Source organism: Staurois parvus, unplaced genomic scaffold (genome assembly GCF_062004578.1).
Source record: "Staurois parvus isolate SC_StPar_1 unplaced genomic scaffold, SC_StPar_1.0 ptg000014l, whole genome shotgun sequence".
NCBI classification, from domain to species: domain Eukaryota; kingdom Metazoa; phylum Chordata; class Amphibia; order Anura; family Ranidae; genus Staurois; species Staurois parvus.
This window is the reverse complement of record NW_028317810.1, coordinates 1,200,403-1,226,493: the sequence shown is the minus strand read 5'-3', so window position 1 is coordinate 1,226,493 and position 26,091 is coordinate 1,200,403. Positions and strand designations below refer to the sequence as shown.

At 39.6% G+C, this 26,091-nt stretch overlaps 1 protein-coding gene across 3 annotated transcripts in view; it reads right to left on the bottom strand.

Moving 5' to 3' along the window:
• The window catches only part of ATP2A2 (ATPase sarcoplasmic/endoplasmic reticulum Ca2+ transporting 2), a 78,214-nt gene that overhangs the window by 41,360 nt on the left and 10,763 nt on the right, over positions 1-26,091 (bottom strand). For all 3 annotated transcript variants that reach the window (XR_016312623.1, XM_089676593.1, XM_089676602.1), the window contains exons 5-8: positions 23,673-23,811; positions 2,949-3,029; positions 1,462-1,547; positions 879-1,343 (exon numbers count right to left, since the gene is read on the bottom strand). Coding sequence is in view for 2 of the 3 variants with exons in the window: in XM_089676593.1 (XP_089532719.1) it covers positions 879-1,343; positions 1,462-1,547; positions 2,949-3,029; positions 23,673-23,811 (771 nt within the window). In the remaining variant the exon portion in view is untranslated. The remainder of the gene's footprint in view (positions 1-878; positions 1,344-1,461; positions 1,548-2,948; positions 3,030-23,672; positions 23,812-26,091) is intronic.

Sequence of the window (26,091 nt, the reverse complement as noted above, 5' to 3'; positions counted from 1 at the left end):
ATTTTCACCAACAATCCCAAAATGGTTCAAAAACCTTATTTCTCAAAAACAATAATCTAGCTTTCCTCACCAAAGCATGTTGCCTACCACTTTAACAGCAGGAGACACAAATTAAGCCTGACAGGATCCAATACTTTATTGCCAAGGTCTCTTGGCTTCATTCCTCGGAAACACAGAACAACCCTGTAAGTCTGACTACAGCCGTTATGAAACGACACTGCAACTAGTCTCTTCTTGAATACTGATCAGCATTTACTTTTGTCAGAGGAAAGGTAACCTTTTCACTTACTATGGATTAGGTCAAACAAAACAGCACATCAGTTACTCATTGTTTCATTACGAATTGAAATGCAATTATGTAACCTACGATGCTACAGATTTCTTGTTTATGATCACAATTCTGTGTCACAGTATAAAAGTAGAGGCTTGAATACAAGCTAAAACTACATCCATTAATTCCAAATCACTATTCTGCCAGGGTTTGCCCCTCTAAGCTAAAAAAAAAAGCCAAAATGTTAAATGTTATTTATCTCACAATAGCTTGGTCACATCCTCATCTGTTTAGAATGCTGTGAGGGATAGAACCATAAAATTGACCAGTCATCCATGACTCACTTAACAAGACAATGCACCACAGGCTTGGCGGACTGGCACAGTACGATTGGATTTTTTTTTCTCTCAATTCCCCCCCACCTACCCAAGAAACACAGCTTACATTCAAGGTGACTTTGACAGTGCAGGCAAAATTATGCCAGTGTCGTATTCATAGTAATGGCAACACATTTTTCCCCAAAATGCCACAGCACATGGAAAGTGGGAATACAACACCATTATGATCAAATACATTACAGTTTAATACTATATAGATGTTCTCTTACCCTACACACAGACATCTGGTTAGTGGTTAGAGTTCCCGTCTTGTCAGAGCAGATAACCGATGTACAACCTAATGTTTCAACAGATGGCAAGCTTCTAACAATAGCATTTTTCTTGGCCATTCTTCTAGTACCCAGAGCCAAACAAGTGGTAATAACCGCAGGCAAACCTTCAGGGATAGCAGCAACAGCAAGGGCAACAGCAATTTTGAAGTAGTAGATGGCACCTCTGATCCAAGAGCCTCCATGAACTGGATCATTAAAGTGTCCAATATTGATGATCCAGACAGCAATACAAATTAGAGAGATAACTTTGGAAAGTTGTTCCCCAAATTCATCCAACTTCTGTTGCAGTGGAGTCCTCTCTTGTTCAGTTGCTACCATTTCATCTCGAATCTTCCCAATTTCAGTGTTGACTCCTGTTGCTACAACTACTCCAATTGCTTTGCCAGCAGCAATATTTGTACCCTTGGGAGAAAAAATTAAAATTACAAAAAGTGCACTAAATGATGTGACAGGACTAAAAAATAAGAGCAAGAACTTTAGAGGTTCAAGTTTATCTACAGAGGACAACAGCTGTACTTACAGAAAAGAGCATGTTCTTTTTGTCTTGATTTACAGCACGTGGATCAGGGACAGGGTCAGTGTGTTTGATAACAGACACAGACTCACCTAGAAAACAAGAGGTTTATCCACCCAATAAATTGTTAATAAAAGAATGTTTAAGCAAAGCTAGTAGTTTTTAACACCAGTAAATATCTTAGGCCCCATTCACACCAATTATTTTGTAGCTTAAAGCTCCAAAAAACACTACATAAAAAATCCCATGGTTTTCATGTTTGCCCATTCGCACCCAAGCTCGAAAAAGTACATAAGCTTCAAGCATTTTGGGCCCAAACAGACTTCAATAGGAATGTTGAAAAACATGCAGAAATGCATGCATCACACATTCTTTCCATTGGGAAACTAGCTTTCCATTGGCAAAAGATGCTCAAGAAAAACATCTGTACAAAATCCAAAAAACACAAAGAAGGAACCTGGTAAAAAAAACAACCAAATATGCTTGGCTCAAGTGTGACTGTAACCTTATATCTTAGCAACTTCATGCAGCCAATGCACAAAAAACCCAAAACATGAAACAGAGGATAACAACTTTATCACTGCAGCAGTTGTCAAGGTAGAGTGTACACCTCAACACTAACAGAAAAAGCTAGAAGGAATTTTCTGCAAGAAAAACCTTCCTGTAATTCTGGGAATCAATACATTCAGAAGTTCAGCTATGTGAACTAAGGTCATAACCAAAAACCAGTGCGGTGCTACCCCAATTATAAATCAACAATCAATTCTCACATGATATCAATATATACATTCATATATTTCTGCACACACTTTGGTTTTATAGTAGAAAATAAAAGTTAAAAATATTCACATTCAGTGAGTGTTAGAACTGGATCGCTGTAAAGGAGACCTGATTATCAGTTTACACCCATGTGGAGGATCCATGCCAGATAGACCTCATGATTATATAGAGGCCAAAGGTGAGAAGTTTTAAGTTTGCACTGGGTGTAGAGTTAACACGTTTGAGGGTGAAATTTAAGAAAAAAACAAACACACGCAACACATTATTGGCTTGGTGCTTATTTGCCATTACTGGTTATTTCTTCGCAATGCGTTGCGTGATTTTTTTTCCATGTTTGTGTGTATATATATATATATTTATTGCACATTTATTGTATGCACCGATACATGAACCACTATATATGTGACACTATTGTCGTTTGGTTATTCACTTATATTGTCATCATTTGGGAAATGATTGTTGAATTATAATAGGGTAGTGCTGCACTGGTTTTTGGTTATAGGTTTAAAAGGTGGAGTGATCACTTCGTAGTGTCAGCAAGCTACCACTGAAAAGAGAAAAAAAAGTTTTTTGGATGGTTTCATTTATTGTGCAGGTCAGTTATTGGTTATTTTCATATGTAAACTAAGGGACATATCTAATCTAGGGGAAGAATTAAAACAAAAAACACACACATAACCCCCCCCCCCCCCAAAACCCCTCATCCTACATACCAGTTAGGATTGACTGATCTACTCTTAATGTTGTAGACTTGATAGAAGTTAGCCTTATGTCTGCTGGTACTTTGTCACCAACTAAAAAGAGACAGGAAAAAAAAAAACATTTTAGCAATATTTTGAACTGTACATTTAAAAAGAATCACAACACTTGCTTAAATATGAGAATTTTTTGTGCCTGTAAAAAAATCTCCCTGGAGGGACATGACTGATAGTAAGCAAGCAGGAGAAATTGACACTAGAAAACAGATACTAAAGGCCAGTCCCCTTAGGCTACATTCACACGGACTTTTGTATCTGACAGCAGCTAAATGCTAGTAATCTGCACTTGAAAAAGCTGAAATATTTCCTGCACATAGCTGCGGTTTGTAAATGGAGTTTAAATGTAGATAGCTGCATTTAGCTGCAGATAGCGGTGTCAGTGCTTTCAGGCTTTTTTCCCCTCAATACCCCATTCTTGTACCCCAGACACCTCATCTTCCACTTTGTTGGTAGTTTCCTGAGCAAGGAGATTGTGCAATTGAAACGGAGTACAGAGCAAAGTCGGTGCTTGTGTACCTGCTTGAAGAGAAGATTGAGGGCCAGTTCACACGCACAGCACTACTTTTAAAACTGCATGGTACTACAGTAGCATGTTATTTGGTGCCTGCAAACGGACTGCATTGTGAGCTGTGTTCGGGGTGCTGTTAATTAATTGGCACCTGCATGCAGATTGCAAGGGCAGTGCGGTCACCTGCAGTGCGGGAAACTTGCCTTTTCTACACTGCATTCTGGTGTGAACCAGCCCTGAGGCAAATAGAGAGATGCTGGGTTGTCAGGGGATGTCCCCATTTTCCCTTAATTTGCCTAACTAGGGGATATTTTGTCCTGAAGCATCAGGAAATCAGAACCTATCCCGATAAATTTTTCAACTTTACCAGAATGTCAGATTCTGCTTTTGACAGCTTACTAATTATTGTTAGACCACATGTGCAAACAACGAATACCAACATGAGGATGTATGAGAACCAACATGAGAAGGAATACCAACATTTTCAGGAGGAAAAAGGGTGACGTATGTAATTTTCTGCTGCTAAAAGCACTGCAGTTATCTGCGACTAAACCCATTGCACGTATAGCTGCAGATATTCTACCCTGGACGCAGCACACATATGAAAACCCGCTTGGAGCTTGTAAAACAACTTTTGCAAACGCCAAATGGGCTTTCATGTTTTGCAACAAGAAGAGACTTCTGTCTAGCCACTCTGCCACGAAGCCCAATTTGGTGGAGGCAGTGATGGCTGTCCTTCTGGAACTGTCCCATCTCCACACAGGATCTCTGGAGCTCAGCAAGTGACCATCGGGTTCCTGGTCACCTTTCTTACTAAAGCCCTTCTCCCCCGATTGCTCAGTTTAGCCAGGCGACCAGCTCTTGAAAGAGTCCTGGTTGTGCCAAACTTCTTCCATTTGAGAATTATGGAGGCCACTGTGCTCTTGGCAACCCTCAGTGCAGCAGAATTTTTTGGTAGCCTTCCTCAGATCTGTGCCTTGCAATAATCCTGTATCTGAACTCTGCAGCAGTTCATTTGACCTCATGGCTTTTGCTCTGATACAGTACACATTGTCAGCTGTGATGCCTTTTAGAGAGGTATGTGCATTTCCAAATCATTTCCAATCAATGTAAGTTACCAGAGATGAACTCCAATCAATGTGTAGGAACATCACAGCAACGATCAAGAGAAATGGAAGGCACCAAAGTTAAAAATTTCAAGTGTTGTTGCAAAGGGTCTGAATACTTATGCAATATTTCAGTTTCTCCTTTTTTTATATTTGCAAAAAAATTAGTTTTTCACTTTGTCATTATGGGGTACTAAGCGTAGAATAATGATAAAAAAATAAAATAAAATTTAAACAACTGTAGTATCAGGCTGCAAAGTAACAAAATTTGAACAACGCAAAGGGGGTCTGAATAATTTATGAATGCGAGATTCCAAAATCTGCATGAAAACCACCAGGCATACCCGCAGCTCTGATAAAGCTGGAGAGTGCGGACCTCTATGCGATGGCAGATTATCTGCAGGCTTTCAACGGAAGCTTACAACTGCCTTTACCCAAGGAGGTGAGGGAGACTTAAGAGTCCTGTAACTGGAATCCACCTTGCAGGATAAAAAGGTGCTGATCAACATCATTGTTCCTTAGCTTTGCATAGCTGGATAAGCAGGTAGACACATCCCCCATTGCAACTTCAATGATTTAGTCCAGCAAAAGAGCTGAAGGTCCTGTCTCCCATGAGGGGAGGAAGGTGTAACAAGGATTACATGCCATGCTGCTCTGCTAACCAACACTTAAAGCATTTTTAAACCCAAAACCAAATATTGTATATATTTCAGCTTATCAATCAGATGTGGTGGCTGCATTGTTATTTTATTTTTAGGCTTTTCCCTTGGCTTTCCCCGGATGATCTGGCTAGTAACACAAACACGCCTCCTGTATCAGATTGCCCCTACTCTGGATGAAGGAGCACAAGTGGCACAACAGTCAGCAGCATTGTCAATATGGGGTGAGGGTGGTGTTAACTATACTATTAGATTTAAATACAATAACAAATGGAGACCAAACTGCATATAATACTTTATTAAGCAGTTACAGCAGACATTTGTATTCCTTTTAGGATAAAGGTTGTATATAAATAAAAGCTGATCATTGTAAACATCCTATCGGTGTTAAACGTTTGCTCTTATCCCTGTAACTGATCTATTTGAAGGAGAGCTTGTTCTGTTGCAAAACAGGACTTGCTGACTGAAATACCAGATGGCAATAGAAGAAAGCGAGCCTAAAAAAAAGGAAAAATATAGCCATCACATCTAAGAACTGGTAAGCTGAAGTGTTTGCTTTTAGGTTTAATATTTCTGTATGTCAAAGTGGCCTACAGATTTGAACATAGGAAAGGAGTTGACAATTCTGCTAGCACCTACCGTCGTGGTGCACACAAAAAGGTCACTGCGACAATCCTCTTGTCAAAGCAATCAATTAGATAAAAAGTCCATGAAAAAGGCTGCCAGGTCTCTTAACCGCCACCCTATAGCAGAAATATTGCTAGAGGGCGACAGGGGTGCGCAAAATCGTGTATACATACGCGATTTCACATTTTCGGGTAGGGGGCATGCACGACCCGTACGCGCACCCTACCTGCGCTGCCTTTCGCGGCCTCAGCCGCCAATCACCGGGTCCCGGCCGGTGACTACTCACCGGTACCCGGTGATCACCAAGTAATACTGCCGGGGGAGAGAACTGTATGTAAACAACACAGTGAAACACACAGCTAACTCTTTGATCACCCCAGAGGTTAACCCTGTCCTGCCCAGTGCCATTAGTACAGTGTTGGTGCTTTTTATTAGCACTGATCACTGTATTGGTGTCACTGGGGATGTCAGTGAAACCAAGTCAGTTCCACCCAGTGTCAGAATGCCCGCAGCAGTTCCGCTATAAGCCGCTGATCACTGCCATTACTAGTAGAAAAGAAAAAAAAAAAAAAAAAAAAATTTCCAGTATATATGCACAGCTATTTGTAAACACTATAACTTTCACGTAAACCAATTCATTTAAATGAACTGGGACTTATTTTTAGCAAAGACATGTAGCATGTTTGCCCTAATTTACATTTTTTATTGGACATGTTTAAGAAAGCTCTATTTGTGGGGGAAAAAAAAAAGGACATAAATTTCAGCTGGGTGCAGCGTTGCATGACCGCGCAATTGTCGGTTAAAGTAACGCAGAGTTGTAATGCAAAAAAAATGGCCTGGTCAGGAAGGGGGGTAAATCTTCTGGAGAGCAAGTGGTTAAGAATGCTGACCATGTCTAGATAAAATCCTCTTCTTTGATAAGAGATGTATATCAGGGCATTTCCAAAACAGTAAAAAGACAAAGCCGAAGGTAGAGGAAACACTGACGAAACATCTAGGCCCAGACACAACGTTAGGGGAAGGAACATTGGAAGCCACCAATTTTAAAGTGGTACACATGGCTTGAGTTTGAGAACAGCCACTGGTGCCATTAGATTGAAATAGGATCAGTGAAAACTGAAGGCGGCAGAATCCTTCCCAGCTTAAAGCTTGACATTGCACAGAGTGACATATAGGTCCTGAGCTGGCAGGAAGTCTGCAGCCAAAGGGGCACCACTCTTACATTCATTTCAGACATGGAGCAAAATCTGAAATCCCAAGAATACTCATAAACAAGGAGGTATGGACAAGACCACAATCAATGCAGACAGAACAATATAAATCACAGGATTGCATTTTCTTTGCTGTACCCTGGTTGTCAGCAGAAGGGCTGCTGCAGTAAAAAAGGGAAAGGTTTGTTAGAACGCTCCATTGCAGAATAGCCCACTGTGTATGCTAGAAGAACCCGCTGTGTAGCATCCCCAGTACTGCATATTTAAAGCGGAGTCCCAGTCACACTGTAAAAAAATAAAGTCAGCAACTACAAATACTGTAGCTGCTGACTTCTAAAAAAAAAACAGCCGCTCATCTGTCCCTCGATCCCACGGTGTCCTCCCCGCAACCCGTTTCACCAGCCGGTTGGTGTTCCTGGTGCCGGCATCTTCAGTGTGGGCACCTGCCTGTGACAGCTTGCGGCTTCACAGCCGGGTGCCCATTGTGCATGCACAAGTAGCGCTGCGCTTTCTGAATGGTACCGTAGTCTTCTGGGACCTGTCACGTCTCCCACAAGACTATGGGGAGGGAGCAGGACAACTGCCACTTCCGATCACCTAGGCAATCGCAGCAGAAGGAGGAGCGGGTATTTGTCAATTTTGGGTACCTGCTCCCCCCTCGCGCTCCCCAAAGGTGCCAATCCTAAATGGAGAGCGGGGAACCAGTCTTTTAAAAGTGGAACATCCCCTTTTGGGTAGAGCTCCGCTTTAACTTCTGGCAGCTGGCAATTTGTAAACTGCTACTTCATTAACAGCCACTGTAAGGAAAAAGAAGCAGAGGCAAGCAGAGAGCTACGCATGTCTAAATGCTACGCAGCACACAGTCTCCTCTTAAAGACTACTTGGTTACCAACTCAGACAGGCAAAGGGCTAGATGCAAGTACTAGCTCCTAACCTGCTGTGTCATTAGATCCCAGCCACAGAGCAGAGTGGTGTGGAAATTTAAACTGATTTGGGATAAAAGCAGTGCTCTGCTGCCATAGTAATAAACACAGTGCAGTGGCAACATAAATGGCAGTTGAGTATATGCAGTGCTCAGCAGCCACATACGGAGCCCAGAAGAGGGGAAAAAAAAAAAAAAAAAAGATAGTTGACATACTTTAAAACTAAAGGAAAGCCAAGAAAGGAGCATCTATCCCCCTCGACAGTGTTCCGCTGCTAGAGCTGTTTATGTGCATTAATCACACACAAAAACCTCAGGTACATAAAAGAGATCCATACAGGAATGAAAACTACTTAGACCACTCACACACATTGATCTTCAGAGATAGAGACAGATGAAACTGCTGCAGTTCTGCTCCCGAAAACTTAGATATACTGCTCTAACCTAATAGCAGAGTCCTGTGCAACTGAAAACACAACCAGGAGTCACTATCGACCACAGGACAATTGCAGAAGGATCACCAGTATATGAACTGAAAAAACCTGCACTTGTTGGCAAAATGGAAAGACTTTCACGATGTATTATATGCAGCATGATTTAACCAGTAGCGCTGGAGAGCTGAAAATCTTCTAACTCAAGTGAAAAGTAAAAAGCAGAGAAGAAGGTGACATCCATTCACCCGAGAACATTAAGGGGGTGATTTACTAAAACTGGAGTACACAGAATCTGGTGCCGCTGTGCATATCAATCAGCTTCTAGGTTTTACTGTCAAAGCTTACAGTGAACAAGCTGAAGTTAGAAGCGGATTGGTTACTATGCACAGCGGCACCAGATTCTATGTGAACCAATTTTAGTAAATCTCCCCCTAAGTGCAACTAAGCAGGTGTGATGTAGGAGGGGTTGTAGCCTCTAGTGGGCTGGCCTTCAGTTTATATGTGCCTAATGTCAATTGCGCCTATAGACCGCAGCAAAGCTGTGTCCCTCAATGGATGATATTGGAATGAAATATTTGACTTTTAGGGCTCGATCACTCCATGGTGCAGAGACATCCGTTTTCCTGCACGCGTTCTGCAATGGTATAAGGAAATCAATTGTTCTCTATATGTCCTGTTCAAACCACAACATGATTATCACATATAGATTTTATCTATGCAGGAATCTGCAATGTGTAGAAAACTCACTGAAGCACTCATGAAAACCAATGTATACTGATGTCTTTGCAAGTGAAATCTGTGCGTCAGTTTCCATCAGTTTTTCTGCACGTACGGTGTCAACAAAGCCTAAAACAGTTAGATATTTCATATGTACCTAAATTTTATGTAAATTGGCTTCGTAAAAGTCTATCCACTCACAACCATAAAATATAATTAAAAGAAGAAAAAAATACACTAAAAGAAGCATATTTTTTTCCTCCAAGTAAAGTGTGTGCACACCAAGTAATATGTAAGCAGTAAATGTAACACTTAAAGAAAGTCCATTACCTCTCACACAGGGGTCACAGTTACTCCCTTACTAAAGGATGATACCATCTCTGTTTGGGCAATACCCAGGCCAGCATCCACTTTCCAGACTGAAGACAGGTACACACTTTTGGTATTGTGTGCACTCTGTTCTGTTCAATAAAAGTTAATGATGAACCTTCATGCTGGAAAACCAGCATTTGATCAGTGTATTCTGATGGAGGTGCCCCTGTCAGAATACAATAGTATGGCAGGGCAGATTCCTGCATCACACACATATCCTTGTGTTTTTGCAGGGATCGGTCACTTTTTTTTTTTTTTGTTCAATCTGCTGGCCTATATCCAGCTTAAGAAGCTGATCCAGAGAGGTTACAATCCTGTATACTCTGGCACCTGTGCAGTTCTTAGCTGTGTTCACAAATGCCCAACACAAATGAGCTCCTACAGCAGCCTCACACCTTGCTGCAAAGTTACCATATAGCAGTCTGATCACTAGGGGAGAGGAGCATTATGGTACCAATAGTACCATCTTAGATTAGGGAAAATCATTTTTAAAGTAGCTCAAAGACTGATTAAACATAAAAAAGTACTATTGTAAAACCATTCTCATACGGTTGTAACATGGCAAGAATTTGTGCAGAAATGCAAAAAAGTACTTTAAAAGTATAACTTCCATTTCCGCTGAGAGGAAAAAAAAAATCCCTATCAGCTGAACTATTTGCACTGCAAATATTTTCAGAGATTAAGGCTGGGTTCTCACTGTTGTAGTGCGCAGAGACGCATCAACGAGCATTAAAGAAGGCCATTTGGATGGGCTGACTAACGCACCAATAATGTAGAATTTCTTTTGCAATGGAGTGCAACACAAAGCACAGAAGTGCATTACCATGAATTGTGGTGCACGGCAATGTATGTCCATTAGCAAGATGCGATTGGGTGCCATTAGGAATGGATGGCACCACAGCACACCAACATGTGACTGGAAAGCAACAGTTTAAATCCAGCCTTATGCTTTGCTCTGTAGAAAGATCTGCCTTCTTAAGTCTTTTCAAAAAGGAAATGGGACGTTTACACTTAATTATAAACTACTTGAGTGGTGTTGTAGGAAAAACTGCAATGTCTATTTCCAACAAAAGTATTGTGGGGTATTTTTGATTTTACTTCTAGCTCATGGCATACTTCTGAGAGAAGAGGTAATCCAAGCACACAAGCAGAAAGCAAGATTTCTCACAGACTCCCGATAACATCCAGTGTGCAGAAACTCTCTAAATTGCCATATTGTATCTACCTTTTTGTTTCCACCCATGGCTACCAACACAAAGGTCAGCCACATTAAACACAAATATAACAATTATGTTTGCTATAGTTTATTGCAAAAGCAGAGATCTCTTAATGTAACACTTCCATAACTTGTACAAAGCAGGATTTCCCCCCCCCCCCCAAAAAAAAAAAAGAGTCACATTAGAAGTTGTCACATAAGAATTATACCATCTCTAAAAAGCAATCATCACGTACTGTTTCAGGTGACCCACTTCTCAGACCACAACAAACTGATGTCCAAGGTTGCACTTCAGGCCATATACGGTTGTAAGCTATATTTCCTTAGATGCAAACAGCTGGGCTCCTGGATCAGAGCGATATTCCGGCCTAACCAAACTCTGCACCTCCCCACCCTGTTGGAACAGCTTTGCCAGGATGTCGGACCCCTTGCAGCATACTTTGGCCCTGTCCTAGTCCATGCTGATCTCAGACGTTCAATCGTGTGATCATACCTTTTTGCAGAAATGGGAGGGAGATTTACAGAGAGCTTTTTCCCCAACCACAAAAAGATAGGATACTTCTATTTGCACATAAGGCATCTATTGCTAACACATACCAAGAAAATGCCTATAAAATAAATGTCATGATGGTACAAAACTCCCCAACTTCTACATAAAATCGATCCCCAAATATCCCCTTTGCTGGAGATGCATTCAGGAGGAAGGTACTTTACTCCGCATATTCTGGTCCTGCCCTTCAGGAATTTTGGATTGCAGTGCTCACAATACATAAGGTGACGGACGTGTCTCTTGCAGGGGACTCGGTGGCATGCTTACTCTGTCACCCCGATGTCCATCAAGCACTATAAAAATTCTCTCCTAAAACATCTACTTAATATGCAGCTTTGGCATTTTTATCATTTTTTTGCACGCAAATAGAGCTTTCTTTTGGTGGTATTTAATAGCCGCTGGGGGTTTTATTTTTTACGCTATAAACAAAAAAAAAGAGCAAACAATTTGGGGGCAAAAAAAAAGTTTTTCTTGTTTCTATTATAAAATTTTGCAAACAGGTAATTTTTCTCCTTCACTGATATGCGTTGAGGCTGTGCTGATGGGCACGGATAGGCAGCACTGATGGGCCGTTTACCATATTAAAAGATCAGCTGTGTCCATAGGACACAGCGATCACCAGCGCCACTGGGGGAGCGCAGGGACCTTGTTCTGGAATGACATCCATGGACATCGTCCCAGAACTAGACCACTGCGCTGTAGCCGTCTTTCGGCTATAGCGCGGTAGGGAAGAAGTTAATTAAATGCAAACAGTCAGGGAATAGACATCATTGGTTTACAGTTATTTCTTTTATCATCTAACCATGAGTATGTGCCAAGTTGATAGATAGTATAAATTGCACTTTGGACCTTATTTTAGGTATGTTCTTTCATATCAAATCATCCATTTGCTTTTTTTCTAGCATTACATAAGTTGCACAAGAACCCAAGAATTCTTACTCAGCTCTTATTTTGAAACAGAACAGATTTGTAAAATTAGTATTACATGCATGTTGTGGCCACAATCACACACAAAAGAATAAAATAAATAAAAAGGCCCATGTACACACACCAGTGTGATAAATGGCAGCACATTAAAAGAAGCTAACTTCTCTGCACTGTGTCCCTGCAGTATAAGCAGTCCCTAGTGGGAGTCCTTATGCAATTACAAGTAATAGCTTGTTTTCAGGTTTGCATTCTTAAACACCTGCACTAATTCTTTCCAGGTTATACCCATCAAGCACCCATAATCTAGTGGCCCATGTGTATCAATAATTATGAAAACAAAATGTCTTGAAAATTAAGATATTTACAGTGATTTGCCAATAAAGGAGAAAAAACAAAAATCGTGTCAATACTTACTTTTGTTTTTCCTTTTACTCCATGAATATATAAATCACAAACTCACTACTAAATAATTAAATGAAAGGCCTGTTATGTTTGACCAAACTGAACTTGACAATTTCTGTAAAGCACACAGCAAAAATGAAACTTGCTGATTCAAGATTTGTAATGCAGCTTTCTTAAGCAGCCAATGGAGGGTGAAAGCAACCCCGCCAACTGTGTCACTGTGGCCTAATATAATGGCGTGCTTCTCAGCTCTGGCCTTCAATGACGCTACATTCACATATGTACATTTCTAGTGCCTAACCATGCAAATACACCTTATGAAGACATAACAGGTTTTACTGCACATATTCAACTTCCTCTTGATGATAGCACAAAAAAAAAAAAAAAATACAAAAAATACAAGGAAGTTTGCCCATAGAGTGCCAAAAGACAGGAAAGAATGTATTCAGCGATGAGAGTTCAGGGTTATCACACTGGCAAATTTTAACCAATACTATTTAAACACTGACAAATAACATAGGTGGCATTAGTATGTAGAGTAAGTGGGGTTGTGTTTTGTGTTTTAGTAAGTAACGCTACCAGATACATTACAGCACACACAGCAGCTGCATTGTTCTGTAATCAAAGTAGTTTGTTTGGACCAACCTGGCACAAAACCAACCATAAAGTGAAATTAAACCTGGAATTCTACTTCGAATCCCTCAGCTTTCAATATCAAAAAATATTATAATAGAACTGTGCAATATATTCACCCTAGGGCCCATTTTTAATGTGCACGAGATTACAAATACAAAAACAGACATTAGTTAATTTTACTGTTAGAAAAAAAAAAAAAAAAACATTAAAAAGGAAATTTCCATAAAGAGACACACAAAGATTGCAATCAACTTACCCGGCTGTATTTGAGTAACTGACTGAAAACAGCACACTATGTATTAAAGCAGAACATTTTGGGAACATGTTACATATTCCACCCGTTTTCAGGGTGGAACATGTAACATGTTCCCATAGCCACTCCCGTCTCCCTCTGACAGATAGTCTCCCCGTACTGTCAAATTTGAAAACACCACAGCCGTGCGGGGCTTCGCCCACACGGCCGAATCATTAATTCATGGACTTCCATGAATGAGTGAACTGCAAGTCCCGACAGCCTTAGAGGCGGTCAGCTTGTAGTTTTCAATGAACTACCATAGCGCTGTGGAGTGCCACGGTAGTTCTTTGAAGCTTCCTGTCAGAACACCTGCTTGCCCGTACAACCCATCCGGCAAGCAGAAATTCTGACAGGTCTACAGGAGAACTGCATGGCATCAGTGATCTACTGATTGCTAGTGCAATGCTTTCCAGGCTCCTGTAGACAAAAATAATAAGTGCACTTTTTTTTTTTACCTGCAAAACATCCCAGGAGTTTCCATGGGCATTTTTCCCTTTCATTTGGAGGAGGGGAAGAGGGGCTCTCAGGTAAACAATCCCTTGTGCCTGCATGCCTGAGCTAAGGGCAGTTGGATTACAGTAAATACATGAATCATCTGCCCTTACTCAAGATGTCTTTGGCTAGAAATGCTGGGGGTGTTTTTCAAAGTGATTTCTCAACAAAATAAAGCATGCAGAGATGGATAAGTTTGCTTTGAATAGTAAAAATTAAATAAAGTGGTATTAAACACAAAAGCAAAAAATTTACTATATTGCAGATTACCAAATCCTAGTTATGATGGCTGCATTAACACTTTTTTTTTTTTTTTTCTCTTTTAGGCTTTTTTCCTTCTATTTTCATCTGGTAAGGCCAGCAAGTCTGATTGTCAAAAGAGGAAGCATTCCAGCAGATGCATCAGTTACAAGGATTAAATAAACCATTTAACACAGACAGGGGTGCTTATAATGATTAGCATTGACTTATGGAAAACCGTTATCCCCACAAAAAAAAAAAAGAAAAAAGGACGTGTGTTGCTGGCCAGATCACCAGGTAAAAACAGATCGGAAAAAGCCTAACAAAAGAAGACTGATGCAGCTGCGATATATTACATTTTTGTCGTGGAGTGCAATACCATCTTAAACAGCGTTTTCAGTTTGTGGTGCTCAGATACAGTAAAGTTCCACTTTAAGTCAGAACTCCTAATCTGAATGCTTGTTATGTGTCAGGAACAGGATTAGAGAAACCATTAACTGGCAGCTTTAGGAAAGGTAAGCAATTGCAGCCTTGGCAGGAAAAGAAAATCCAGTGGATTGCCACTGACAGGACACAGCTCTGCCTTGTTTACATAAGCAGAGCTGTGTCCTGTCACTCTCCATGCTGATCAGCATGTGCCGGTGCTCATCTATTGGCTAGCACATGCAGATCGGCTTCTGCGGTGACGAATCACAGCAGAAGCGTGCGCCCCTTGAAACCAGGAAGTGCAAAATATCACACAAACACGATTTTGCACAGAACTGCCACCCTGTAGCAGTACATCTGCTATAGGGTAGTTAACTGAAAGCCAAAATGCTTCCTTTTTTGTTTTTTTGGAGGACTAGAACCTGTTCAGTTTTTATAGTGGTCTGTGACCAGATTAGAGAGATTCACCCTACTTGTCCAGTTTACCATTATCACCAAAACTGAAAGATAAAGAAAATTCCCAAAATTTTGAGTTGTCACCAGAATAGAAGGGAATTCTTCAAATGGTGACAACCAGGGATTCCTTCACCTTGGAGGGATTTCTTTTCACCACCTTTAAGTGGAAGTGAAGGAATATTCCCCTAATGGAGCACAAAAAAAGGTAAAAACAAAATACAGACACACATCCCCACAAAACACAACCTGACAAGAGCTACAATCCTCTCCCAGGGCTTGTTCACACTTGTAATTGTGGAAGTAAATTCACAAATAAAGTGCATGTGTGAAGCCTGTCCCCCGAACATGCCATTCTGACAAAACGTATCAGAGTGGCCTGCACAGAACGTCTTCAAGCACGAGCCTGATTGTGGGGTTTTATTTCCCCCTTAATTTGCTTACCATGTAGATCGCAAAGTTATAAGCGTTGTATGGAAATCCTTTTGGAAGTTTAAATAAGTGGTCTGCAGCCTTTTTTATATATACGCCACTGCTTCTTGCTGAGCCAGTGGATATCTGGGGATGGAGTTATATATGACGAATTTGACCATGTATAATTCGATGGCCCATCTTATCTGGAGGCATATCTAAGAGGCATCTGACAGTGGGGTGCACTTGGTGAGGATTTGGACTTTCTATGAATCACATTACATCTATGGAGTGATTGCTTTTCACATACTGTGAAGTGGGTAGCACTTCCAGAAGCATGCTCACATATGGATGGACTGAGTTTACATTTATTTTGATGAATTATATTTTTTAATGCAATTTGCTTTTCAGGATCCATGATTACATGGAGCGCCTTATGTATATGTACATTATCATTTTTTTTTCACATTTGCATGTTTAGAATCACACTTGATGATTCACTAACGGTCATGGAGTATTTGGTTTATAGTAGAGCTGCTTTTTAATTGTATCTGTTAATGACTGGTATCATAGTTACACAAGTGGCTGCTTAGTATTTGATTAGTGGTGACTTATTTTAAATTTTATTATTTGAGTAGTGAAATCATGACAGTACTGCACATATCCTGTGCAGACAGCTAGGAGGGGGACATGGCAGGTTCTCCTTCTACAGGGAGCAGACACAAGACCACTCGCTCCGCACAAAGAGCAGCACTGACAAGTCTATCACAGGAAATCCCTGCACATAGGAAAAATGCAAGAGCAATTTCATGACTGGTAACTGTACAGATTTGAAGAAATATACAAAAGGACACCAAGAGTCAAGCATAAAATGCACACAGTTTTTTTTTTTTTTATTCAGACAATATTTGCAGATCCTGAAATTCAGCTTTAAAAATCTGCAGCCAACAATAAATACTAATAAAAAGGAAGAATGGAAGTTGAAGGGTCACAGGAGTGCAGAATGAACTGAACTCCTGTGATGCACAGGAGAAGTACTGCCAAAAGAGCTTTGGCTGTACTTCCTTAATGTAGAACACCTTGAACAGAGTGATGGCAAGTAAATCGTTTACTGAAATTTTAAAGATTATATCCAGACAAATTAACGCCTAACTCCAGGCAAGTTGAAAGGTCTGTAGACACGATAAGAACATTTCTGTATTAGGAACGATCAGTCCATTATCTGTTTGTTAGTATAGTGCCTTTCAACAGCCGATTCCAGCTGTTCGGCCAAAAAAAGGAAAAGAAAACTAGAAAAATGTTTATTGTATGTGAACACATCATACATTTTTCGCTCAATGTGTATAGTAATCGCACAGAATTGAATAGAAAAATAGCATGATCAGAAGCAAGAAACGACCTGGAAGGTGGCAACGAGCATAGAAATCCTACACAAGAAAGCATGTTTGAATATGTAGGCTGACAATTTTCAGTTCTTAAGACGATCATATACTTTTTGAACTTTGGCTGGTTCCAGGTGAACTGGATGAAATTCACCTGGTGAGCTTATTTCATTTTAGTTATAGGACTGAAAATGGAGGCGGGCAGGGTAGCAGGCTAATACAAAAAAAAAAAAACTGTTTTTCATCAGCAGTCAGGAGGAAGACTAACACATTTTGATTAAGTCAGCCAGATGTGGACGGAGATAACATGATCTTTTGACAGCTTTGATGCATTTATTTCTACTACTGAATCTGGCTCTGGTCAGTCTGTCACACTTGCCTTGCCTGTCAGCTCAGCCCCTCTGCAATCATGGGGAAAGTTTTCTAGGCAGTGAAAAGTAAACCAGAGCAGGTTTGGAGACATTGACAGTTGTTCAGTGGGGAACTGAGACTTGTGGCTGTTCCCATGTTCACAGATGATGTGAGTGTGGAAAACAACAATGACAGGGTTGCTGCTGCCCAGTCATTTCCAACACATGCTCACATTAGTAGTTCTGCTGAGGTAGGGTGCCTCATGGACTCCTCCTCCTGGCGCTCATAACTACAAGATTTTTTAGCATCTGAGGTTAAAAAAATAAAATACAGTAAAAGCTACCTTCCTAGGTAAACTAAAAAAAGTAAAATCCTGGGGACACTGTAGGGAGAGGGAGATTTGGGATTAATGTGACATACTGGCCAGAGATCAGCTACAACTGTTACTAATAAATTATATAAGTAAACAATACCCCTTTTATGTTTATTTCAGGTGGGCTGGAGATCAGCTAGCACCACATCCCATATTGTAAGTATACAGCATTAAATGAAGATAAAAGGTGTGCAGCCTTTTCTCTTTTTTGGTTTATCTTGGACTCTTGAGAATACAGAAGTGGATGCTTGTTTGCTGGGTTTTTCTCATATCAAGATACACCTGGTAAGAACAGCCTCGGCAGGTTAACCCCATAAAGACCTATATTTAGCAGACATTGATTTTGTATGTATTGTATGGATAATGTTATTACTTTTTGCAATTTTAAGTTAAAATTGTTCATGGTTTGTATTTTAGTTTTCTAGTGGCAATTACATGCAACTACCTGTAAATCTCCTGAAGAAGCCAGAAATTTGGCGAAACATGTCGAGTTGGAAATGTTGCATTGTGAACTTCAAGCCATATGAAGGATCATGTTGACTTTACAGGTTTCAAAAACTACTAATGTGATGTTGTTCTTTTTTTGTTAATATGGAATAAAGCTTTGTATTGATTTTAGTGCATATTATGTGTGAAATACCCCTTTTCGTCATAACACACTGACCAACTAAGAACCATGGACTTCATGGCAAATCAGCCACTGACAGCAATATCAATATTTTAGCAACATTCCACCTTTATGGCTTGTTCACACTGGGAATTGCACAGGAGAGAGCTGCGCATTCCTGTGTACCACACCAAAATTAGGGCATGCACTATGAGGACTTGTACAGCAACTAGATCACATGACACTTCTGTATACCATGTGATCCAATGCAGGCAAAAGCACTATGCTTGCGATCTGCGTTTGGGGCGTTAACTTAAATTTGAAACCTGCTGCAGATCACAAACTACAGTACACTTGGAACACAGTGCAGGAGACATGCACAGAATTCATTTTTCCGCACTGTGATCTGGTATGAATGGGGGTGCAGGCCTGGTTCACACTAGTTCAATTTCAGATCACATCAGATGTTCGCTGACAAAATGTGCAGGGTGGGACTTCAGGGTTACGTCACTTCCGGTTATTGGAACGCATATCGGTGTTCCTCTGTATGTTTGTTTACATGATTATGTGGGTTTTATTTGCTTGCAAGTTCATTTTAATTAAAAAGATATTATTACACTATGAGAGGCTCTCTTATCTCTCCCCTGACATGAGCTGGGCATATTACGGAGTCCTCTGTAAGACACAAGAGTACTGATTAAATCATCTGATTTACATTTATCCATTTGTAAAAGTGTATTGGAGGTCTGTTGGAGCAAAATCAGAGATGACCAGTTGATACTGGGAAAGGGAATGTGGCGTTCTTTTTCACGAAGTAAATACCCTTTGGTTAGTGGTGGAGAGAAGCACGGTATATGATGGCACAGATATATCACCCTTAGTGTGGATTAAATTTGCACTGCTCACTATTTGGACTTTATGAAGGTGTATATGGACAATCTATTAATGTATCTATGATTGCGCAATTTTACATTTTTTCCTCATTTATTTGGACAGTACACAAATAGGAAAAGCGCGGTCGAGTTTTGTTACGATTTCAGATTCAACTTGAGTCATGCAGAATTGCATGACAAGATAAAATCACATTATTTTCAATGGTGCCCATTCAAATCAAGTCTGTGCAGGGCAAGTTTCTTGTGCTACTTTGATGCATTTACAGTGCGATTTAGCCTCACAGAAAACACAAACCACTTCCAAAATGCAACCAAAGACACACTACAAAATCAAGAAAAAAAAAAAAATATATATATATCACATCACAATAGTGTGAGCTGAGCCTTAAAAAGTTATTGTTCATCTTTACCAAAAAGCTGTCTATACAGATAAGGGATGCCAGTAGATAAACTGTAAAGCTTTGACCAAAATTGAATAAATGCCGTTGCTCTAGTTGTAAGCCGTTTACATACCTCATGAAGCCTGAATGGAAAACTCCCAGGACATTGCTAAAAGAGGCCCATCTGTTATTGCTTACCTTAACCATCACAGGAATGAGCTCTTTCTCCCATTCAAAGCCCATCACATGCTCTCTCTCCCCTGATGCAATAGCTCTGAGCTCACTGGAGATCGAAAGTTTGGGCACTCCAGCTAAAAATTTGTATTAATGTGCATAAAGAAGCCAAGGAAAGATGGAAAAATCTCCAAAAGGCATCAAATTACAGATTAGACATTAGACTTATATGTCAACAAAAGTTAGATTTTATTTCCATCATTTACACTTTCAAAATAACAGAAAAAAAAAAAAATGGCGTCTGCAAAAGTTTGGGCACCCTGCAGAGTTAATATCTTGTACTGCCCCCTTTGGCAAGTATCACAGCTTGTAAACGCTTTTTGTAGCCAGCCAAGAGTCTTTCAATTCTTGTTTGAGGTATCTTTGCCCATTCTTCCTTTTTTTGTTCCACAAAGTTTATTGAGAAAAAGTCAAAACATATAAATGGTATAAATTGTACAATGTAATACAAGGTGCCAAAGAAAAACGCGGTAAAACACAAATCGCACATGCCAAACAATAAGAAATATGCAGGCGAACAAAATAAGAAAGCCCTCTCGTGTCACCTGTAACAATAATGAAGTTGAACTTGGGAAAAAAAAAAAAAAAAAAAAAAAAAAAAAAGAAGGCAAACACCAATCATAATCACCACATAGCATTTGCCCATTCTTCCTTACAAAAGTCTTCCAGTTCTTTGAGATCTCTGGGCTGTCTGTCACGCACTGCTCTTTTAAGGTCTATCCATAGATTTTCAATTATGTTGAGGTCAGGAGATTGTGAAGGCCATGGCAAAACCTTCAGTTTACGCCTCTTGATGTAATCCCCCGTGGATTTCGAGGTGTGTTTAGGATCATTATCCATTTGTAGAAGCCATCCTCTCTTTAACTTCAGCTTTTTCACAGATGGCATCAAGTTACCATCCAAAATTTGCTGAAATTTTATTGAATCCATTTTTCCTTCTACTTCTGAGATGTTCCCTGTGCCACTGGCTGCAACACAACCCCAAAGCATGATTGATCCAACCCCATGCTTAACAGTTGGACAGAGGTTCTTTTCATTAAATTCTGTACCCCTTCTCGAAACGTACCTTTGCTCATTCCGGTCAAAAAGTTCAATTTTAACCTCATCGGTCCACAGAACTTGTTTCCAAAATGCATCAGGCTTGTCTATATGTTCATTTGCAAAGTTCAATGATTTTTGTGGTGAGGACGTAGAAGAGGTTTTCTTCTGATGACTCTTCCATGAAGACCATATTTGTACAAGTATCTCTTTATAGTGGAATAGTGTACCACAACTCCAGTGTCTGCCAGATCTTTCTGGAGGGATCGTGCAGTCAAACGTGGGTTTTGAATTGTTTTTCTCACAATCCTGCGAGCTGTTCTGTCTGATATTTTTCTTGGTCTTCCAGATCTTGCTTTAACTTCCACTGTTCCTGATGACTGCCATTTCTTAATTACATTCCGAACAGAGGATATTGACATCTGAAAACACTTTGCTATCTTCTTATAGCCTTCGCCAGCTTTGTAAGCGTCAACTAGTTTCAGTTTCACTTTTCTAGAACCCATGGTGCTGATTGTTGGGGCAAGGTCAGGTGAGTCTGGGCATTTAAAACCTTTGAGATTGACATCACCTGGTCTTCCCAGACGATGATTGAGAACAATCCATGACACTGGCAGGTCTCAGCTTGGCAAAGGAGGCAGTGCATGCTATAAATTCTGCAGGGTGCCCAAACTTTTGCAGACGCCATTTTTTTGTTTTCTATTATTTTGAAAGTGTAAATGATGGAAATAAAATCTAACTTTTGTTGACATATTATAAGAATGTCTAATCTGTAATTTGGTGCCTTTTGGAGATTTTTCCATCTTTCCTTGGCTTCTTTATGCACATTAATACAAATTTTTAGCTGGGGTGCCCAAACTTTCGATCCCCACTGTAATATATATATATATATATATATATATATACATATATATATATATATATATATATATATATGTGTGTGTATATATGTATATATATATATATACATATATACACACACATATATATATATATATATATATATATATATATATATATATATATATATATATATATATATATATATATATATATATATATATATATATATATATATATATATATATATATATATATATATATACATACATACATACATACACACACGATTTGCATTTCCAGGTAGGGGGCGCACACATGCCGCGCGCTTTACGCGTGCAGCCATTCACGGCCTCGGCTGTCGATCACCATTTCCTGGCAGGCGATTACTCGCCGGCACCCGGTGATCGTCACGTAATACCGATGGGGTGAGAGAACTATATGTAAACATTACAGTTCTCTCCCGTCAGCTCCAGCACACTGTTTTGTATGTTATTGCATAGCAGAGCCATACAAAAGGAGTGTGCTTACAGTGGAAAGCACAGACAAAACCCCATAGTAAGAGCACACAGTTAACCCTTTGATCACCCCAGATGTTAACCCCTTTCCTGCCCAGTGCCATTGGTACAGTGTCAATGCTTTTTATTAGCACTGATCACTGTATTGTCACTGGGGATGTCAGTGACACCAAGTCAGTTCCCCCCAGTGTCAGAATGCCCGCCGCAGTCCTGCTTTAAGTCGCTGATCGCCCCCATTACTAGTAAAAAAATTAAATAAAAATAAAACAAATTTCAGTAAATATACTGCCATTTGTAAATGCTATAACTTTCATGTAAACTAATTTACATGTATTGGGATTTTTTTTTTTAGCAAAGACATGTTGCAGAATACATTTTGCCCAAAATTTATGACGAGATTTTATTTTTAACATCTTTTATTGGACATTTAATAGCAAAAAGTAAAAAATATTGTTTTTTTTTCTCAAAATTGTCAGCCTTTTGTTTATAGCGCAAAAAATAAAACCAAACAGGCGATCAAATACCACTGAAAGAAAGCTCTATTTGTGGGGGAGGGATGTAAATTTCATGTTGAATCGTCAAAGTAATGCAAAAAAATGGCCTTGTCAGGAAGGGAGATAAATCCTCTGGAGGGCGAGTGGTTAGAAGAAAAAACAAAACAAAAAAAAAAAAAAACACCTGTCTATTAGGCTAGTATTAAAGAATAGTTTTTTGAAAAGCTCTGCAGCACCAACTTTAGCTGTGTGTGCTTTCAGGACAGAGTGTATTACTACCAAAGTTTATATTTGTAAAAAAAAAAAAAAAACCCCACACACATACACGTGTGACGCTAAAAGAGCTTTCTTACGGACATCATAAAACAAAATCTATGACAGTCAGTCATTTTCACCACTGTCACAGAAGGCAAAACAGGTTTCAACATACAAAAGGTCATTGGCATACGGCCTAGAATTCCATTTCAAGATATGCATCCCTGTGTGAGGTGCTCCATTTCCCTACATGGACATCTCTCTACAAATTCTATGGCAAAGTCCATACAATACTAAGCATAAAAGGTATTAGCAACACGCTCCACATACATCAGAAACGTAACATGAGTGCGGCAGACATTAAATAAATCGTAGAAATGTCTGCTCTTAAAAGCAATCTGACATTTATAGACATATTAAAGCTTCAAGCATGCATAATGCTCAGCTTCAGGCAATAAATGTATTAATTCAAAGCGTACACAGGGATCAGAGCAATGAAAACGATCAGTCCCAAATAGAAGCATTGAAAATAAAAGTAATGATGTACTGGAAAACAAGCAATTCAGCTAACAAGAAACACTAAAGCGGTTTGTTATGTTTGAACCTGCAGTGTAGACTATGTGGCTTACTGCCACTTGAAAAGTTCTAACTAACAAGCCTTGTTAACTGCAATGCCTACTTTTAACATGACTACAAAAGTGAAGCCTCACCTGCAACTTCGACAATGTCCCCAGGAACAATATCTCTGGCTTTAATCCGCTGGACACTTTTTCTGTCCTGTCGGTACACCTTACCCATTTCAGGCTCATATTCCTTGAGTGCTTCAATAGCATTTTCAGCATTTCTTTCCTGAAAGAAGATATTTTTACATGAAAAACAAACAGTGGGCTTCCTACAATTATGTTAAAGTGAACATGCTCTGTCCATCGCATATAAACCAGTCAGGATCAACTAAGATAAAGGGGTCTTCAAGGGAGGTCAGGACATTACATACATTTCCAGTGTATGTATTACTATAGACTGGACATGCAGACTGCATGCATTTTACAGTAGTGGTGAAAACTGGGAACATTCTGCAGTAAAAAGTGAGCTTATTTCACACGAGACTGTGCTCCCACATTTGCAACCCCCAAAATGTAATCAATTCCAAATAATAAAAGCAATAATTCATTATACACAACTTTTTAATATGGCAGCATTTTCATTTTGCGCAAAGAGATTATGGAAAAAGATGTTTTCTTGGTATATTTAAATAGGTTTAGACAATTTGAATCTGTGCATAAACATCAATTACTTCTCTCCGCTGTCTGCAAACCCACAGGTTCAGTGAAGTTTTGGAACCAAGTATCTGGCTGTAGCAATATGCATTAGCTCTCATCAATGATTACACAAGATTGTACAGAACCTTTAGGGCTCATTCACACCACTGCACTGAGGCTCCGCACATTGTGTGTAAGGTTGACCTGCTGTAATATTAATTTTAACTGCTTGCCAACTGCCCTATAGCAGAAATACTGCTACAGGGTGGCAGCGGTGCACAAAATCACACACATATATATATATATATACACATACACACACGCACGTCCCCTACCTGCGCCGCCAATCACCGGGCTCAGCTGGTAATTACTCGCTGGCGCCTGGTGATTAACAAGGATCTCCGTCGGGGAGGACGACTGTTTAGTGTACTAACAGTCCTCCTCCCTGTCAGCTCGCGCACACTGCTGTGGATGGCTGTGCACAGCACAGCCATCCAGAGCAGTGCGATTACAGTGAATCACACACATCCCGCCCTCTAGTAAAACACTCCCAGCACACAGTTAACCCTTTGATTGCCCCTCATGGTAACCCCTTCCTGCCCAGTACCATTAGCACAGTGTCAGTGCTTTTTTTTTTTTAGCACTGATCACTGTATTGGTGTCACTGGGGATGTCAGTGACACCAAGTCAGTTCCCCCCAGTTTCAGAATGTCTGCCGCAGTCCCGCTATAAGTTGCTGATCACTGCCACTACTAGTAAAAATGAAAAAAAGCAAAAAAAAACCAAAAAAAAAAAAAAAACCCCGTTATATATACACCGCCATTTGCAAAAACACTATAAACTTTCATGCAAACCAATTCATTTACACATATTGGGATTTTTTTTTTTTGTTAGCAAAGACATGTAGCAGAATACAGTTTGGCCTACATTTGACGAAAGTTGGCTTTTTAAATTTTTTTGCTGAACACATTTAATAGTAAAAAAGTCAAAAATATTGTTATTTCTCAAAATTGTTTTTTTATTTATATATATGGCAAAAAATAAAAAAAAAACGGCACAGGCAATTAAATAGCACTGAAAGAAAGCTCAATTTGTGGAGAAAAAAAAAAAAAAAAAAAGACGTAAATTTAATTTGGGTACAGGGTTGCATGAACGCACAATTGTCAGTTACAGTAACGCAGCGCCGTAAAGCAAAAACTGGCCTGGTCAGGAAGGAGGGTAAATCCTCAGGAAGGCAAGTGGTTAAATTAACACCCCAACACCACATGTGTTGTAGTGCACCACATCACATTAGAAAAAATATTGCAAGCAAATTTACCTGTCTGCTGGCAGCCAATTCAAAATTAATGGACTATTAATAACGTTAAAAAACATTCATGTAGGTTACCTTTTTGATGGCTGACTTTACATAACACACAAAAGAGGACCATAAAATAAAGCCTACTCTGCATGTTTGTTTTTTTTAAATGACAGACTTGTCCGAAATCTTTTTGACAATCTTCATTTGGGGAAAGCATGCAATAAGTTCACATTATTACTTTGTTAAAATATACTATATGTTCATTAATGGGGAAGGGGGAAGAAAAGGCCATTAGAGGCAAAAAAAGGAGAGTTTTATAAAATGGGAGATTGCAAAACACTTTACCAAGAGGAAGTTACATAATTTGATGGAAAATGTAAGACCAACTGAAAGTAGCTCATTGTAAACACTATACTGAAAAAATTTGCTCTGGCTTCTGAACTGAAGTCTTTACATGTACTTGCTTCTGTTAGCTTTATACTAAAACTTTGAATATTAAATAAAAACCAAAAGCTCTCTCTCTATGAACGGTTAGATTTTCATGTCACAAGACTGTTACACCTAACAAAT